General features: G+C 41.8%; 2 protein-coding genes across 2 annotated transcripts in view; both read right to left on the reverse strand.

The window, feature by feature from the left end:
* Nucleotides 1-13,951, reverse strand: part of STAB2 (stabilin 2) — a 61,847-nt gene extending 47,896 nt beyond the window's left edge. Inside the window, exons 1-14 of the mRNA XM_086610745.1 lie at nt 13,925-13,951; nt 12,647-12,734; nt 12,012-12,123; nt 10,579-10,759; nt 9,463-9,556; nt 9,088-9,246; nt 8,601-8,696; nt 7,723-7,818; nt 6,684-6,731; nt 4,187-4,323; nt 3,718-3,832; nt 2,721-2,798; nt 2,470-2,562; nt 2,249-2,356 (exon numbers count right to left, since the gene is read on the reverse strand). Coding sequence (XP_086466871.1) covers nt 2,249-2,356; nt 2,470-2,562; nt 2,721-2,798; nt 3,718-3,832; nt 4,187-4,323; nt 6,684-6,731; nt 7,723-7,818; nt 8,601-8,696; nt 9,088-9,246; nt 9,463-9,556; nt 10,579-10,759; nt 12,012-12,120 — 1,314 coding nt within the window. The 5' untranslated portion in view covers nt 12,121-12,123; nt 12,647-12,734; nt 13,925-13,951. The remainder of the gene's footprint in view (nt 1-2,248; nt 2,357-2,469; nt 2,563-2,720; nt 2,799-3,717; nt 3,833-4,186; nt 4,324-6,683; nt 6,732-7,722; nt 7,819-8,600; nt 8,697-9,087; nt 9,247-9,462; nt 9,557-10,578; nt 10,760-12,011; nt 12,124-12,646; nt 12,735-13,924) is intronic.
* Nucleotides 13,952-17,829: 3,878 nt separating this feature from the next.
* LOC147528897 (stabilin-2-like) overlaps nt 17,830-18,526 on the reverse strand; it is an 82,568-nt gene continuing 81,871 nt past the window's right edge. Inside the window, 1 exon segment of the mRNA XM_086610746.1 lies at nt 17,830-18,000. Coding sequence (XP_086466872.1) covers nt 17,830-18,000 — 171 coding nt within the window.

Genomic DNA, 18,526 nt, shown 5'->3' on the forward strand with positions numbered 1-18,526 from the left:
GCTTCTCCAGACGGCAGGTTATTTCATATTTCCTACTGCAGAGAGCCTGTATTCCTGTCATGATGAAACTTTTATTGACCGTATGGGATGAAAAGCTATCAAACTGTTGGGATCAAGGTTCACTTGAGGCTGATAGTGTCTCTTTCTGTTTATAGGGCTGGGTGATAGATTCAGGGAAAAGTTAGTCAGGTGGCTTTTTAGTACTCTGAACTTCATGATTTCGTTTGACATCAAAAGTTGCATATTCATGAGTGCTTTTATAATCTTCCCCACACCCACTCCTTCTTCCTTTGGGAATCCCTGAATCACCTATAGATGAATGTTTACAGTAATTATAGGTGGTTTTTCTTTGTTTGTTTGTGTGGATTTTTAAAAGTCTTTATGGTCATCTTCAGTCAATAAATTGTTAGAGCCACACCTGCTAATTGGAAAGTTTTTCTGTGCCTCGTTGCTAGAGTGTATTCATTTTTCAAATTATTCTCTGTACATCAAAATTTTGTGAGTGCTTCCCAAGGCTTCTGCATCTTGTTCCAAAGCAGGGGACTCTCAGAGCTCTCCCTGACTTGGAGGTGGAAGCAGAAGTAGGATGTGTTTGTGAGAGATTTGATCTTCATTTCTGTCTTTTATCACCAGCAGAGTGAGAACAAAATCTTGCTTCATCAAGGACAAGAAATGAGGTCTCTTCCCTGTGCTGAGCTCTTCCCTCTGCAGCAGAGCTCTACCAAGGTGTTTCATGAAGATCAGGATAAGGCTTAAGCAGGCTTAACCTTACAGTTGTTTCCTGATTTGCTTTGTTAGATTGCCACACCAGACAAGATTAGGAGGATGGAAGAAAGACAGAAGAAACATTGGTCAGTAGTGAAAATGAAAAAGATTTCTGTGTGTGAGTAACTCAAATCCATTGGGATCGATGTCCTATGCAGTTATTCAAAGTTCGTTAAAAATGCTTCTTACAGTGATGTGGAAATGATGATGTTGTGTCACAAAACAACTAAAATAGCATTCAAAAGTCATTTGAGCAGACGTAGCTTGATGACCTGTGAGTTGTTCCGGTGAGATAGGAAGCGGGGCTTTTGCCATGGGTCTGCTGGTTGGTGGTAAATGTTTTGGCACGAGTCATTTGAACCCCGTGGTCTTCAGCTTCCTGACTGTAAATGGAGACCATGAAAGTAGGGACAGAGTGCAGCAGGGTAAGTATTTATGGAAGAGGCAGGGAAGTATTAATGTCATTGAGCAAGTTATAGGTGAAGCTTCCTCTGAAAGGTGTGAGTCTCAATACGTGCGTTAGATAAAGCTATTTCAAACTGGAGCAAATGTGAAGAAAGGCACTGGGGTGATGGAGAAAACTGGTAGCTTATCTTGGGAGGAGACCAACAGGATTGAAAAAGACATTTGGCCCTGTAAATATGTCAGGGCACAAATGTCAGAGACAGAAAGTTGTTTCAGCTAAAGCATGTTCCTGGCATAAGAATAAAGGGATATAAACTGGCCGGAGTTGTGCTGTCAAAATAACATAAACTAGCTCTGGGCACAAGGACTGAGATTAGCAGGGGAGGTGGAATGGAAATGTCTGTGCCGGTGGGAGGATCTGGTGGCTACATCAGGCATGAGCCTGGTGTGGGGCTCCTGGGAGTGGGCAGTACCAATGGGTTTTTTTCTGAGGAAATTTGTCTATTCAGGAAAATTTCAGAAATTTTTCTAAATCCTGGGACTGGCCAATGGTGCTTTTAAACTGGGATTAGAAATGGTCTGCAGAAAGTGGCTGGGCAATAGCATTCTTGCAGGAGTGATGGGGCCAGCAACCTGGATAGCTTTAAGAGAGTCTGAATGTTTTGTGGCACTATTAATGATGGGGCTGCCAGTGATGACAGGGGACTAGACTTGTTCATCTAAGAAACTAATTTCAGTGTTGTTTCTGGTCATTCCTGTACTGATCTTGGCAAAAAAAACCACCAAAACAAACCACAGCAATAAAGTCTGCTAATGAAATGCCTTGCGTGTTATCAGCATGGTTTTAATCTAGAGAAGGACAAAACCCAGGACAAATAGCTAGACTCTTCCAGCAAGGCAGGAAAATACAGGTGGATCCATCCCTCCTTATCTTCTCTGGCGTTAAAAACAAAATCAAACTTAACTGGATTTCTGGAAAACAAATCCCTATTCCTATTTCTGTGTCCTCTTAATCTGTCCACTTCAAACTGAGATGAGATACTGGGTTGTTAAGACAAGTCTTGTGAATAATACGTACCAGAATAGCAGACTTTTTATCCCTTAAGTAGTTTTCTATGGCATCATTATTTGGGGCAAAGACTGTGTATGTGTCTGCAGCTTCTATTTCATTTGCCAGGCTGTATTGCTGTTGTGAAACACATAAAACCAAATCAGAATGACCACTGATAGTCTAATACCAGTCCAAAGGCAAACAATGCAGAGAGCTGCTTCTATTCTTAAAAGGATGTGAAAGCTTACAATAATGTAGCCCCTGAAAATGGAGTAATCGGGCATTTGCTCCAGGCGGGCCAGCAGCCTCGGCATGACGGTGCTGCGGAGGGGGGTCAGAACCTGGAAAGGGAGCAGATATCCCACGTCAGCGCGTGTGCACATGCTGTGATCGCAGCTGCAAGGATCAGATGCAGGTCAAAAGGCTGTTCCGTGCAAATACTTTTTTCCAAGAGCTGTTGTGGTGCAGAGGAGGAAATCCTCCCTATGCGGTTGTGTACCTTATCAATAACATGTATGATCCCGTTTGTGGATATGATGTCACCAGCCACGATGTGGGCACCCTCGAGAGTGAGGCTCTGAAAGAGAGAGAGGAGAAAGGGTTTGCTTTTTTATCTCAGTGGCAGTGTATTCCCAGTGGTCTGTGCTATCGATTTCCACACCTTCCCAAATACTTGCCTGGGGTTCCACTACAGCTCTGCTTATACCAGCGTGCACCTGCCCTCAGGAAACCGTGCACAGGAGAGGTGAATTTGGGATTTGGTGCTGCTCCCCACATGCAAACCAGCAAAGTCATGGGGTCACTAGCACTGTGGTGGTTACTCGGGGTAGATGCTGTCACCCCCACCCCAGGGCAGGATGAGCTCCTGTGCCAGTTCATGTCCTCCCATGTCTGTGTAGCTTTGAAGGACCCTGTTCATGATTTCTCCCTTTTCCCTCCCTTAATGGAGATTAAGTGCTTTAATGTGCCATATGTATTTCCAGAAAATCCTCCTCAGAATATGGAGTGCTAAATAAAAAGGCTGAGGGGTAAGGGCTGCCAGTTGTAGTTATTTACCATTAAAAATACCTTTGGGTGGTTTGTGACTATCAAGTTGCACATGTAGACATGTGTGCAGTGTCACTGCTTCCTCCTACCTTCCCTGTTCCCTAAAATAAGTTATTGGTATTCCTCGATGCTCTTTGTTTTAAATTAGTTGACACAGGGACTGTGCTTCCACTTGGCAACAAGACTGTCCATCATTTGCAGCAGCTGCTGGGACATTCGGAATAAATAATATTGTGGACAAATTTCAGCTAGGTAAAGTGGTGGAGAAAATCAAATTAATGTTTCTGCCAGAGGGCCCAATATAATTGACCTATTCCTCTAATTTTTTGACATAGTCTTTTTTTAAATAAAGGTAGCTAATGTCTGTGGTTTTGTAATACAAGAAAGCTGGTGGCAGTGATGTTGAGGGTTTGGTGTATGATACCACAATGGTTTGCAGGTCATCTCACCCCATTTTCTTTGGACAAGCGTAGGAAGTTGCTCTGTAGAGATGTTGGCAGCATGTCAGAGGACGATAAATTCTGGAAATCGGCAAAGCTGTAAGCTTCTGTCAATACATGATACCTAAAGAAAATTAACTAGATTTGAAGGTTTTTTATTTTCTCTTTTTTTTTTCCAAATTTTTTTTTTTAATGTGTCTAAAACTGTGGTTTAAAGCAGAAATTGTTTGTACAATACCTGGTTCAACTAGGTTTTGATCTTAGCTTGGCCTGAAAACGTTTCTGACATAATAGAAGTATCTTTGTTTTCAGTGGAGTTGCTACAGAGATTTATACCACTGTAACTAGAAGAGGAATCCTATGACCCTCTCTTAAAAATGTAAGAGCTGTCTTGCTTTAGAGGCTTCAAATTAAAGTCTTGTTTGGAGTGGAAAAACAATTAATTAAAAAACCCTCAAACCCCAAATCATTAACATACTTCAGTAGAGTTGGGATGTTACTCTTTGACATCCAAAAAGCTTTCTCATCTTCATCCATGTTTTCAGTTGCTTGAAGAGAAGGCACGAGGACAGTTAGGTTTGAGGTGGTGGACAACACCGAGTTTATCTCAGCCTCCTGCATGAAAGTAAAGAGCGTAAAATAATTCATCCTGAGGATGATCCATAAATAGCAGTCGGTGACTTTTTAACAAGGTGGAGTGTGTGACGTGCTTTGTGACCGGCCTGGAGAGGAAAAACTATTATACTGAGCAATGACTTGAATGAAAGTACTTAGAGCTGTACAAAAATGGTAAATGAGTGTCTATTTTTTACAGAATAGATTGCCAGCATTTAAAGGGCAGAAGCAATGTTTAGGTCAGAATTGGTTTTTATTTAGAAACACATAAGTTGCCTCCCACAAAAGTTAGTCTGTCTCATGGATTCTGTTTTACGCACTTGAACGTTAAAAAAAAAAATACAAAAAATCATGGTGATAAATACTACTGGTTGCTGATTAACTTCAGGTTACTTGCTTTTACAGAACACTCCATGCTATTTAATAGATAGAAGGATTATGAACCATGAAGTAAGAAATGCACATGACACAATGTTCCCATTTGGAATAAGACTATTTAACATGGTTGGGATTTTTCAGGATGTCCAAGGGATATCTGTGCCCACCAGCACTGCAGTGGGGCTGCTGATGGCTCTAATTTTAGATGGAGGATGTGGGCTCTGTAGTGGGCATGGACTGATTCACTTTCCATATGTCTGTATCTGCCTTAAGGATGGAGAAAGCGTCCACCAGAGAGGATTTTTCCAGTTGTGTGGATTCTTTTTTGTGGGTAGGAAAAAGGAGAGCTAAAGATTTGAATGTGATTTTGCTAAGGATGTGTTTCTCCAAGCTCTTCACAGGCTCCACAACTTGCCATTTTTTGATACTGCAAAACTTGAGAGAGCAATACAAGCTTGAGTTTAACTTTTTTGAAGCTTGTATGCTGTCTGGAAGCTGGCTTGTTTTGGGCAGTCCTTCAGTATCCATACTGGGTTTTAGGTCAGACAGGGAATTGGCTCCCTTAAATAGCTGGCAATTTTGTCTCTGTTAAGATCATCTTTCTTTCTAGCCATCATCACTCTCACCTTCCAAATATTTAAATATAGAAATAGCAACAGACATCCTTTTCTCATCCTTCCTCACCAACAAGAAAAATATTTGGTTATGAAAAGTGGTAAACATAACATTCCTGCTCAAGTATGAAGTTAAAAACCACACAGATGGATATACCTCCCTATTTTGCTCATGTTTGTAGCTACCATTATTTAATTTAAGGGATATCATTTCTCTAAAGCGTAGCAGAAATTTCCACATCCCTGTTTCAATAGATTATACAGAATCTGTGCCTGGTTCCCCCCCCCGCCCCGTTTCATTATCTAAAGAGCACAGTAGCAGGTGAACAGCCTTTCCTATCGTGCTCATTTCTTTAACTTTGTTAGTTTCTCTATGCAGTGTCCAGTGCTGCCATCTGAGCCCAGGGCCAGGCAGATAGCTGGTTTAAATTAGCCACATTGGCCTCTCTTTTAAGTAGCTCCCTGAGGTCCCTGTTGCAATTGTGTGCTTTAATGATCCCCGAGCTGTCTAACTTTAAAAAGCGTGAAAGCAGCTGATATGTGGTGACTTCTGCTTCTGATGCTATTTATTAACATATCGCTGTTGCGTTCTGTTTGCCATGTATTTGCTATACATTCCTTATATCTAGGTGTTAAGCTCTTTGTGGGAGAAACTCTTTTGATCTTTATTCAAACAATGCCAACCACAGTGGGCTAAGACCTCTAATGTTACTGCTGCCCTAGTAATTTATGCTGTGATGTGAAAATAAAAAGTGGATTGTGACAATCAATCTGTCTAGAACTTCAGGTTTTTTAAAATCTAAATTAGTGTTTCTTTCCTAACCTGGAGCCAGACAAGCTAATCTCTTCCTTCATGTCTTGCATCTCAGATTGTTGGTTTTTTTTTTTGCCTCCACACTGACCAGCCATACGGTTGCGTTTTCCTGGCGGGAGCTCAGTGAAAATAGGGAGGGTAAAGCAATTGCCTTTCCTGTCCTCTTACTTATAGTTTTATTGCATGAGGGAAGTTGGAAGGAGCCCGTTGGGTGCATATTCAGACTCTGCTTGTACCCTGCTGCTGGTCATCTGGACTGCAGAGATTCATGCACAGAGTGAGTCATGGCTTTATATAGCCCCCTGCCTCAGAGAATGGGCTCGTAACTTGTTCTGCTTGTGGAGCTTCCTCACTTGCCTGAATTTGGAATCAGAATTTGTTTTTCAAGCAGAAATAGGGATCAGCCCTGCCGTGACTGGTGAGAGAGGCACTCCAATGCTTCTCCAGAACTTGGGCTTCTGCTGTGTGATGGGAATATTTCTAAAGGCTAAAAGGCTCATGTATTTCTGCAAACTTGAGCATGCTAAAAAAAATCAACCATGAAGGGTACTTACCTTAATCCATTGGTTAAATGCTGCTGCTTCTGACAGAGTAGATAGCTCCTGATTAGAAAGAGAAAGAGAGAACAATGAGTATGCAAGCTATAATTAGCTGTACCAAAGTACTCTTGCTGTAGCCTGTGGTGTAACCTGCTGTGTCTGGCCTGGCTGATGTGACATGAAGGAGGAGGTTTTCAGTATATGTGAAAAGGGAGGACATTTGTGTTTTTGTAGTACTGATACTTTCTGGTAATGGTAACAGTGAGTTTACCAACTCTTTTGAAAATCAGGCCATCTGTTGCTTAGGTGTATTAGGTGTACCTGACCTTTGTACATAATGTCTACTGACCTCAGGCTAAGTGTTAATTTTCTGGGAATGTAAACCTAAATATTTTCTTAACTCCATGCAAAATTAATTAAAAGAAGATATGTTGTTTTGGTTGGTATTTGTACATCATCTTACATATCATCCTGCACGTGGAGAGCCTTTATCCGCCACAGTACTTCAGAGACAGATGATGGTGTGAGCAGGGATGGCAGATAGTGCTAAAAGCCATGTAGGATTATTGCCAATGGGTGGGACAGCTGACACTTCAATTTTTCCTATGCTGCTAAACGCATATGTATTTCACCAATTTACTTGTTTGTTTCCCTGTGGGTCAGCATGATTTGTTTTAACATGATAAATAGACCGTTTCTGCTGAGATAGACCTCAAGGCAGAACTTCAGAAGAGCTAGGTGCTCACTGCTCCCAGCTGGGAGGCAAGTGCTTAGCACTTCTGCACTTCAGGCCTCCGGGGCTGGCATTTTCAATTTGTCTCAAAGAAATATGCTCGGATCCTTTAGGCCCCTTTCTAAACTACGTTTTTAAAACACAACAGATCATTTCTGTATCAGGCAAGAGTCTCCAGCAGGAACGCTGCCTGCAGATAGCACTGGTGGGCATCGTATTTTTCTAACTGTTTCTACTAGCTTTGCCATTTCTTTGGTTAAGATCCAGAGTGAGAACTGTGCAGTAGATCCCGTGCTCAGAGAAGATGACCCTATTACTTACATCTGCAGCACTTCCATAGCATATTCTACCATCTCCTTCGTAGCCCTTTGGGCACACGCACTCCCAGCCATGAAAAGACTCAAACTGACAAGTTGCCTTTGGAACAGAAAGAGAGAAAAATTGTCAAATATTCAGGAGACCACTCAAGAGCAAAGATGATTTGTAAACCCTCTTACTGATGCACGTTTGTATACGACTTAACAAAGGATCTTCGTACCATCTTCCATGGACCTCCTCACCCTCCTATAGGACAAACTCCACCAGCTGAGGTCACTAACTCGCTCACCTTTCCACCATGCACTAAGTCTATAGGATTCTGAACCCTCACTCTACCCTTTCTTACTTCCTCCCTAGATAAGCTGGGTCTTGTCTCTTCACCCGACTATAGCAGATCCATCCTCTGCTCCTCTGTGCTCTTCCCTTTATCTTTGTCCCTGTGCCCTGCCTGAGGCTGATGTGGTTCTTGTGGGCACTACAGAGCACAGTAGAGCCTGCAGGTCTGCTGAACGCATGCAGCTACTGATAAAGCTGATTGATGCCCATGTAGAGATGTGTGACTTGGGCACACATGTCAACAAACTATTGTATCCACATTGTAATTGCTGGTAGAGATGCAGAATTTATTTATGCCAGGCTTGAGATAACCCTTCTGTACAGGCAGAACTTGGAGCAGCCCTTACACTCTGTCTTCAGAGCACATACCATAATGACGTGGTTCACATAGCGTTTTTGGTGATTATAGCACTGCTTGAAAAGCTTTGTACCAACTCAATCATCAACTGCAGGCTTGAAATGACAAGGAAATTCTACGGTGTGCGCAGGAGGCGAGGTGTGATATGTATCTGAACACTTTGTTCAGGGAATGATTAATTACTCACCAGATGATGGCATTTTCCGTTTTGTTCCAGGCATGAGTTTATGGGTGTACATTCAATTCCATTCCCCTGAAATCCATCCTTACACTTGCAGTCATTCTGTCGTTTCAATAAAACACAGCATGTCATTAAAATGATTAAAGCAGTATGCATATTCTAGATGTGGCGGATTAGTCTCTCTGTGTTTCTGCGTAGGTCCATTGACTTTGGTGGAACAACACTGATTAATATCTCCAGAAGACCTTTATACCTGACATCTACTAATATACTTACTAAAACGTATTTGCTGCCTGAACACCACCATGTAGGAGGGAAGGAGCACTGGGATAGGAACTGAAGGAGGCTGCTTTGGGTAGGGAGTACCATGTGGAAATAGCCTTGTGGCTGGAACGGAGAGGAGAATTTGGGGAAGAAACAGTGTGGGAAGCATCAGCAGAGCAAACTGGGTGAAGACTAGTGTCAAGGTGGTGATGACTGTGAGAGGGCTTACCTGACCCGGCCCGACATATATGCAGGTGGCATTTTCGTGGCATCCTGCTGCCGTTGGCAGCAGGCAGTTGTTGATGGCTGAGCAGTCCCTTCCATTGCCTGTCCATCCTGCCTGGCAAGCGCATGCATGCTCTTCTGGGCCTGTCTGAATGCACTCAGCCTGGAGGGGGGATGCAGAGGCATCTGTTCAGGATGGTTAGGTGGCATCTGGCTTTAGGTGTAAGGTTTCTCTAAGCAAAAGCAGTGCTGCTGTCGGGGGAAGGAGCTTGAAACTGCAGTGAAACTTGTGACTCCTCCTTTTGCCAAAGTTTCTGGCCAAACCGTCCTTACTGCCTACTTTTCTATGGTGTCAGGCTCTGGGAAAACACATACTTACATTGACGTGACAGCCACCTGGGTTTAAAGCAGCACAAGGATCAACTTTGCTGCAGCTCATGCCATCTCCCTCGTAGCCAGGTTTACAAACACAGCTAAAGAGACAAGAGGAGGGAGGCATTAAACGTGATAAGACAGCTGTAAAGTGAAGTGATTGTTGTCCACTGTAACATGCTATTAACAGGCAGCTTGAAATTTATAACCTTGGATTCATGATGCAAATAGCTTAAGTGCATACATTATGTTGGGTTTTTTCCCCAAAGTATTGACTGGGTTAATTAAGTCAAATCAGGGATCCATTATCTGTGTATGAGTTGGGAGTGAAGTTAATTCTGTGCTGATATGATCTTTGCAAAGGTAAGCTAATAGCTCTAAATTAATTATGAGCTAGGGTTACTCTTTCTTTCAGCGGCAGAAGATCACTCCCTGAAAGGCATGCAAGACGAGGAGTCCCTCTGTTTCCCTGAGTTGTTCCCCCTGAAGATTAAGTCATATTGGAGAGAATTTCTTGAGCACTCGAATTGTGCAGCATTCCACGTTCTGCTTTCTGTGATGACTCATTATGAATACACTGTGGCAAGAGGCAAACTCACTGCATGTGACGGTGAAAGCGAGTGTGAGGCAAGCACAAGGCAGCTGTAGCAGTAACAGAGTTTCGTGAGCAGTCCTCTTAGGACTGCAGAGTCCGTGTTGAAGTCCTCGGTGTGGCATGCAAATCTTACCTGAGCTGACCGGATTGAGCTATCTATCCCCAAAATGCTTGAGAGTTTCACTGCTTTTCAGCAAGGCTCAAGCTCCTAATTCGCTAAGGGAAGATTAGACATAAGAGGTTCCTAAAAGCCTTAGTAGATGTTGGTAGGAAGGCAGGCTTCTGAAGAAGAGTGAGATCCGTATGCATGTGTTTTATCCACGTTAAATATAAGGTACAGCATAGAGTATTGGGAACTCTTAATTACTATCTTGCAACTCAAGGTCAGCGCGGTGCATGTTTATGCTTGTTTGCTGCACAGCAGTATTTCAGTGGCTGATGTTCATGTACTGCTACAAGGTGCTGTTCTGATCAAGCAAATGGGAAAGAGCTGCAGCATAGTTAATTAGATGCAAGTTACTGACTCACCTGATTGAACCATCGCTAAGCTGGCAGTCTGCGTGTGCGTGGCACAGCCATAGGGAAGGCTCGCAGGGAACAATCTGCTTATCACAGAGTTTGCCCGTGTATCCACTTCTGCATGATCCAGGAAGACAGATCCCGTTGCTGTCTATTCGGTTATCACACTTCCCATAAATGCAGAGGCAGTCTGCCAGAGATAAATTACAGTGTACAATTCCATAGTGGTAAAAGGCATCTATCCTTGCACAGCATTTCTTATGAATTAGGTCCTCCTTTTTTTCCTAGAATCTAAAATTTTATATTTTGAAAGTTGGGGAACTTGCTCTTTGTTTATTATATCCATGTCTTTTCAGGTATGTTTTAGGGATAACTATTTAAAATCTATTGTGTCTTTACAGTGCACTTATCTATCAAAGTACTTCAGAGAAGTAGGAGCAAAATACTATGTTCTAGGCTATTAAGGTTCAGGTTATTTCATCAAACAACTTTTGGCACACTTTTAGTGATATGAGAAGCCTTTTAATACTGAGTCCGCAATCCTACAAATTGCACAGTGTGGGACTAGTACATAGAGCAGTAGCACAGACCTACCAGTGCTTTGCTGGGGCTGGGCTTATTAGTGCTGCTGGGAGGCACCGAAATGTGCCCAAAGGACATAGTAGGAAAGCCTTCTGCAATTTCAAGACATGCCAGCGGTGACTAGTTAAGCCAACGTGTACTGCTTTGGCGGAACTGGAGCTTAGGCAATACCACCTTTTCTTATGGAATTTGCCTCCCAGCCTTTGTCCATGTACCTCTGAACCTTTGAGTGAGCTGTGCTTCATGAACGACAGGCGGCTTCATAGCAAAAAAGACTGAAAATTATTTTGTAGATGGGGAATGTATCTGTATTTGATATGGTATATTCTGTAGACTCTCAAACATAGTATGGTTTGACATAGCAGGTTTAAATCTGTCAGTATATAGAAGATGACTGCTAGAGCTATAAGCTATTCAATAGATCAGAAATTATTAAGTAAGGATGGTTATTAAGTGGCCCTAAACGCAGTCTGTTTATAGATCTAGTTGTTCTTAGATTACATATGTTTGTCATTGCAGGCAGAATCTGTTCTGTTGTGGGCAATACCAGATGGGAATGGAATAGCAAAGATTTTCTTTCCAATTACCTATGTGAGTGAGAGAGAAATGAAAAGAACGATAAATAAATATAAAGCAAACTGTAGCCCCTGCGGAGATCTCAATTAAATCAGTGTGAAGATTTTCACTGACACTGGGCTTATGATATATTTCTTTGAAACAAGAAATGAAAGTACCCCAGAGACATCTTGCTCATCTGCCATAGGCACTGTTTAGCAAGCAGTTAACTCCTACCTTAATGTTACTAGGGTCCAAACGAAACAGCCTGTGCTTTTGTGCTGAGGAATTACAACTGTACTTACCTTTGTCACACTGAGGTCCATATTTGCCAGGGTCTGAGCAGAACTGACAACGAGAGCCTTGAAATGCCTTGGCACAAACGCAGGTGCCGTTTCCATCCAGGCCATCCATGCACTGTGATATGGAAGAGAGATTTCTACGTATAAATTGAAATAAATCTTTATCCTACACTGAAAGAAGAGACTATATGCCTGTTGATACTATGACTGCAATAGAGTACCAGGAAGAACCTCAGCTTTGATGAAAATAGTGTTTCAAAGCAAAAGCTTCCCTCGTACTTTGCTGCAGTGTATTCTACCTTCCTTTGCAATTTTAAGCTGTGCTGAGCTGAGTCATTACCCTGTGCTGTGCAAAGTAAAAGCATCAGAGTGGGTCACCCAGCCCCAGCCTTGCCTATGTGCTGTATGCTGGAACCACAAAAATCTGCAATTTGGATATCTGAGAGGAGACTGATTCATTTTCCCCTCCTCTGTGTAACTGAACCTGAAATCCACGGCCATCACTGGACATAAATGAAGGATGCAGCTCTCGTGGAGCCTCACATTCCTGTCATACAGAAGTGCTTCAGGGACTTTTGGGACACAGCCTGTCCTTCCCCACCACGGGAGTGCAGGATGATGCTGGATGCTCTGCTTACCTGTCCGTTTCCTGAGCAGGGTTTGGAAAAACCTCCTGGACATGGACTGCAGTCAGGGCCAAAAGAAGCCTTTGCAACACTTTGGTTCCTGTGAAATAAAGCAAATATTCTCTTTTCCAGCGCCTTAGTGTGCGGGTAGTGCACAAAAGACAACTCTCTGTTGTGTTTTGTCCCTCTGACAAAGGCCTGTAGAGGCAGCTGGCTCTTCAAAGGCTCGTGTTGAATCAGAACCATCTCTGCAATGGCCTTGTTAAAACCAGGAGGGATGTTGGCAGGCCAAGAAGGGGATGCACAGACTGCCAGATCCTTCTCTTGTTCTTATCAGACTCAGCGGTGTTAGAAATCCTGCCCTGTCACCAGTTACGAAGGTGCCCATGTCTGTCTGCTCATGTTGTGTGCACTCTCACGTTTGGCAGTGGGAGTGCAGTGCAATTCAGAGGCAGGCAGTCTCCTTTGCATCTGAGATCAGGAACTCGAAGGTATGTTTTACCCCAGGGGGACATTGTGAAAGCTAGACATGCTGCTTTGATCTTCCTCCTTCCCCTCTGAACCAGTGTGGGATTTAGCCTCTACACAGCCCTAAATGTTTTTCTCTGCTGCATCTTTTGTTTCATTCATGAATTGGCTGCTTGATCCGTTTATTTATCAAGAGCATTTTATTAGAAAAAAAACCCCTCATTTACATGAGTGATTCAAAAGAAATGGGAATTAGCAAGAAAAGGCTCTTAAAGCTTATAGATTTGTAGACTCCTCTGCTTATTACTTAATGGTGGTCATGAAATGCAGAAGCCTATTTAGGAGCCCCAGGAGCCAGGAAGGTGTAAGTACTTCTCAGAGGCTAATGACTTCTGCAAGGACTGGACTTGCCAAGCAGAGCAAGCAGAGCATGTTTTTTTGGAGCATTTCCCGTTCATTGTTACCCAATATTGTGTGAAGGTCTGGGACCAGGGGGGACCAAGCTGTCCTGTTCTTTGTGGGTGAAGTTGTATGAGGCAATAGCAACATTTGGGCTTGGAGTCTTCTGTGAAAACTTCCAAGTTAAAGAGTGCAAGAGCATTTTTGTCAATAACATATAGCAGCTAAAACACCTCACTGGCATTTCCCTGGTATTTTGCTCCAAGATTTACAGTAGCTCCTCAGCCCCCTGTAGAAGGGTATGGAAGCTACACAGATATCTCTAAACACCTCTCAACTTCAAAAGGAAAGTTCACGATGCAAAAGACAGTATTTTGGAGAACTTTGCTATACATATCACATTGAGGAACTGTAACTCTATACCTTTACTGTTATATTGCAGGCTCTAGCACAGCCAGTTTTCTGAAAGGTTGGGCCTTCAATAATGCATCTCCGTTTTGAGAAGGGCTGGAACATGCACAAAGCAGAAGCATTAGTATTTGTAAGCACAGTCTGTGATACAGTTATAATATCACAACATAATTTAACTGGAGAACAGAAAGCACCTTGCTATAGCGTTGCATTTAAAAAATATTTAATTTTTGTATTTTTTTATAATATGAATGTTCTTTTCATTATTACTGAATAATGGCGTATGGGTTATTACTGAACATGGCATATAAGACTAACTACCAGTGAATTTTTACATCAAAGGGAATAAAATTCTTGTGGCAGCTAGACTTCAGTTTTGTATGTAGAGAAACATATATCCAGATTCACATCTCTTAGATGTGAAGCAGATGGAAGATTTTCAGTCCTTTCTGAAGCTGCTTCTGCACACAGTTACTTCTGGGAGGATATTTAATCAAAAGGAAATTTTTAACACACATTAGGTGTATTTAAACGTATCCCTCCTCTATTTTTCGTTTACTAACTCTCAAAACATAACCATAGCAATTCTCATTCTTCACCTTTCTCTTCCACCAAAATCTATCTGAAATAGATCTTACTTTATCTGAGAAGAGTCAGAGCTTCTACGAAGTCTATGAGTGATCTTGCAACAGCGAACAAAATAATACTGAAATTACCTGATGCTTCAATCATTGCCAAAAGGAGACTCAAATATCGTCTATATTTTTATTTTTATGCAGTCTCTTTTGCTCACTATATTGGGAGAGAAGTAATGGATATATGGGGACTCCTTCCCTCTATGCATTTTGTACAGCTGAGGACTGTCAGGAAATGTCACTTACCACAGGCTTTGAATCCTGAGGACAGGGAGCCAATGCTTGTGATGAACAACTTGTACAGGCACCCTCGATGGAAACAATAAGGATAGTAATTTGAAAAGACAGTATATCAGCTACTGAAATGCATACTTATGGATGATATACCCTGTAAATTGTAAGTACCTCTGTTCTATGACTTTAACTGTTACAGCATGGATTTGGAACTGAACAGCAGCACCGTGAGCATATCTGCTGGCTCTGATTTTTGCTGAGTGGTTGCTTATTTCCACCTTCCCCTTTTTATCTTTGTGTCTTTGTCACACTCCCTTCTTTTAAAGAACTGCAAGCTTCCCAAACAGAACATAAACAGGGGCATGAATGCACTGGCATCCTTTGCTCAACCCAACATAATATATTAACTAATATTTCCAAGGGTCTGGTGCAGCCTGCACACTTACCTTCTGTGAGAATTCTATGAGAAATTTTTATCTCTTCTTAGTTGAGTCTGGTATATAGACAGTGTGAACAGAAATTTGTCTTATGTATAGGAGATGAAAGTAATGAATGTTTTTCTCTTTATGTCGTAGATCCTGTACTCCACTATGATCCAGTGGTATATGGATGTTTTTGTGTCTTCACCTTTTGGTTGCCCTTCCCCACTAGTTAATTTATCACCATGTGGTGGTGACAGGGACTGGCAATTACAGCACTGAGGAGGTATAAACTCCAGTGGCAGTTTTAAAGCTGAGTCCTCTGACAAGCTCAACATACAATAACTTCAGTGAGGGTTGAGCCTTTCAGTGTGTGGATATGGAGTTTGTCAAAGCTGCTTTGCTCATGACTGCTAACGTCTTGTGTTTCAACCGCGTTTGAATAAATGCTAGGGCTGGCATCTGATGTGTTACTTCACTGTGTTTCATAGTTATTGGACAAGTGACCGTGAGCCTGAATTATGGCATTTTTCCCACAGATTTATCACTGGAGCTGCGGGGAAAGAATCAGGTACTGGTTTAGATTTAGTAGTCCCTCATGTTGTACAGCACTTAAAAGAATAAACGACGAGACTTATAAAAGCATCAAATAGTGGAGATACCAATGCTAGTACTATGTTTTAAAGGTCTGTGAGTCAGATGATTTTGGCAAATACAGTTGGGCGTTATAAAAGCTCTTTCATAAGCTGTGCAGTCATGGCGGAAGTTGATTTAGGCTCTTAGCTTTCTTTGCGTTTCTGAAAATCCTGGCAAGTGCCTCTCTGCTCCTTTAGAACTTGAAAACCTGGCTGATTGCTGTGTAAAGAACTTCCTGCTGTTGGCCTTGCTCTCCATGCTGCTCAGTACCACTCAGCGTTATCTATTTGCTCACTTTCTCCACCCGGCATGGTCTTGGCCGTTGACGCGTTCCTGCTCTCTCCTTTTCCCGAGGATGGGAGTCCTGTCTCTTCCCTCTTCCACACCAGAGAGGGGGAACAGGGACATGTGTCTGCACTTCCATGCAAGGTCCAATCTCCTCATTTTCAGTAGTTGATTAAGATACTGTCTTTGTGCCAAAGTGTCTGAAGAGCAGATTTGTGTTCCCTTCCACCAAGTCTGGTGTGGGAGTGATGACCTCTGGGAGGAGGTGGAGCAAGAAATTGAGTCCTGTGCTTATTACCAGCATTCAGGTATAGTTATATGGGTACATATGTGTTAGCATCTTTAGGCATGTACGGTTCTTGTCAGTGTGTACAACTGCCAGTTCCTACAAAGTTTGTTACTTTTCACTGGTACCGCAAGTAGTATTTACAAGGTGGCATTGCTCTTGATTTCCAAGAGTGATGAAGATGCATGATGGCAGGTAAGAACAGCAAAACCACTGCTCCCTCTGGTATTCTCCTTGGTAGCAGTGCTCTGATTAAAGTCTTGGATATTAAACTATATTTCAAACTATGCGTGAAGATTTCCAAGCTGACAAAAGTTCCTGACTTCAGTTTGGGGAATAATTTTTGTGAGAGATGCTACCAGTTTCGTTTTTAAATAATTTTTCGTAGTGTTGCTTTAGAATCGATTGATGTCAGATATTGTTTGTAGGTAGGTTCCTGGTCGGGAATTCAAATCACTGGAATGTAATTTGAATTTGTAATGTGTTGATTGCTTTTTTTGTGTTGGAGATTGTGGCTTGGTGCTCTGCCTGGTTTATGATTATATTGCACATATGGCACTTTGTAGTTACTGCCAGAGGTAATGGTTCTTTAGTGCCAGCTCTTGTGTTTTTCTTCACTAAATTTTGATGCTGTCCAGCTCTGCTGGGAATCTCTTTCAAGACTGTGGTTCTGGACTGTTGTAAGTTAAGACAGTAAATGTTTTGCATTACTGTACCGGAACTGTTACTGGCCCAGATATGTGCTTGAACATAGTCCAGTAACAGCTCACTGGAGCCACACTTACTGCAAACTAAAAGCTTGATCTGATACTCAGTCTTCTTACCAGAAATAGTATCTGAATGTTACAGAGTGTAAAGGCCTGTACTATGTTACCAAACTGAACAAGGTATGTTGTAATCTACCCTTCAAAATATGAAACAGTTTTGTAGTTCCTAATTTGAAGAAAACTGGAAGAAGGAAGGGCTAGGCGAAATGGTGGCTTCTGAAAAGAATGCATTTCTAATATATTAATATAAAAGTAATTATTATGCTAATATTTTAACTTGCTAGCTTCTTTCACTGCATATTTAGTAGGAATGAAAATAGCACTCTGAAGTAGTTTCCTTGTGAACTTGACACTGCTTACCATGTACTTGTATGCACAGGTGGGTTTCAGACACTGGAGGAAAAAGTTTAACTGGAGAGACAACATATTTAAAAAGGCTAGTTCAAGAACTAGATGTGTTGAAATGGTACAGGATGTGCTCGTATGAGTTCCCTGTTTGCAAATTATTTGTGTCTGTGCAGTACTGCTAGCCAGGTGGCTGTATGTTGTTGATATATTAATTTCCAAAAATATCCCCCTTTTTATGGACGATATCAGAGAAAGCAGTAAACAGGAAGATGGAGCGCATTACACGGAGCAGTTAAGAGAGATTGATTCATTGTGATTCTCTTACCATTGTGACTTGACTTCTTGTCTCGTCACACCGATGTGGTAGAATTGGAACAATTGTGGGTGGGATAAGGACTCCTGCAAGAGTATAAATGCGACCATTTTTTGCAACAATATCTGTTTCGTCCATTTCTTCTCCACTGACCAAGACTTGACCCTATGAAAAATAGATTATAATTAATTTATTATTAATAATAATAAAATTTTCATAGCTTCTCAATCTCTGATGATTTATTTTAAAGAATTTCTAGTCAAACTTCTTTTTAGTTGCTATATTCTGTCTTATGCAAGAAACATATGTATGTTAATAATTTTCTTGGATATTAGTCTACAACAGTGGTACCTTAAGTTTTCCTCTTAATCTGCACTGTTAGCCTGTGGAACTAGTGACTAAAAGACTGGCCAAAATGAGAAGACTCCTGATGACTTCAGGCACTGATTTCAGTGGGCACAAGCATGCATTGGTCCTCTCAGACAAAGAGGGAGGGAAAAGCGAGAGAGAATCTGTGGTCTAACCAAATTCACAGGAGAGAGGAAAAAAAAAAAGTATTTCTGCATTTACTAATGCAACTGCTTTGCCTTTACAAGAATTTTCCCAGGTGAATCTCTTCCCTAGAATGTTCATGTTTGGCTAAAATATGCAAAGAATAGAAGAGAGTTCAACATATCAAATGTTTGGCTTA

This window comes from Tauraco erythrolophus, chromosome 4 (genome assembly GCF_009769465.1).
Source record: "Tauraco erythrolophus isolate bTauEry1 chromosome 4, bTauEry1.pri, whole genome shotgun sequence".
NCBI lineage: Eukaryota > Metazoa > Chordata > Aves > Musophagiformes > Musophagidae > Tauraco > Tauraco erythrolophus.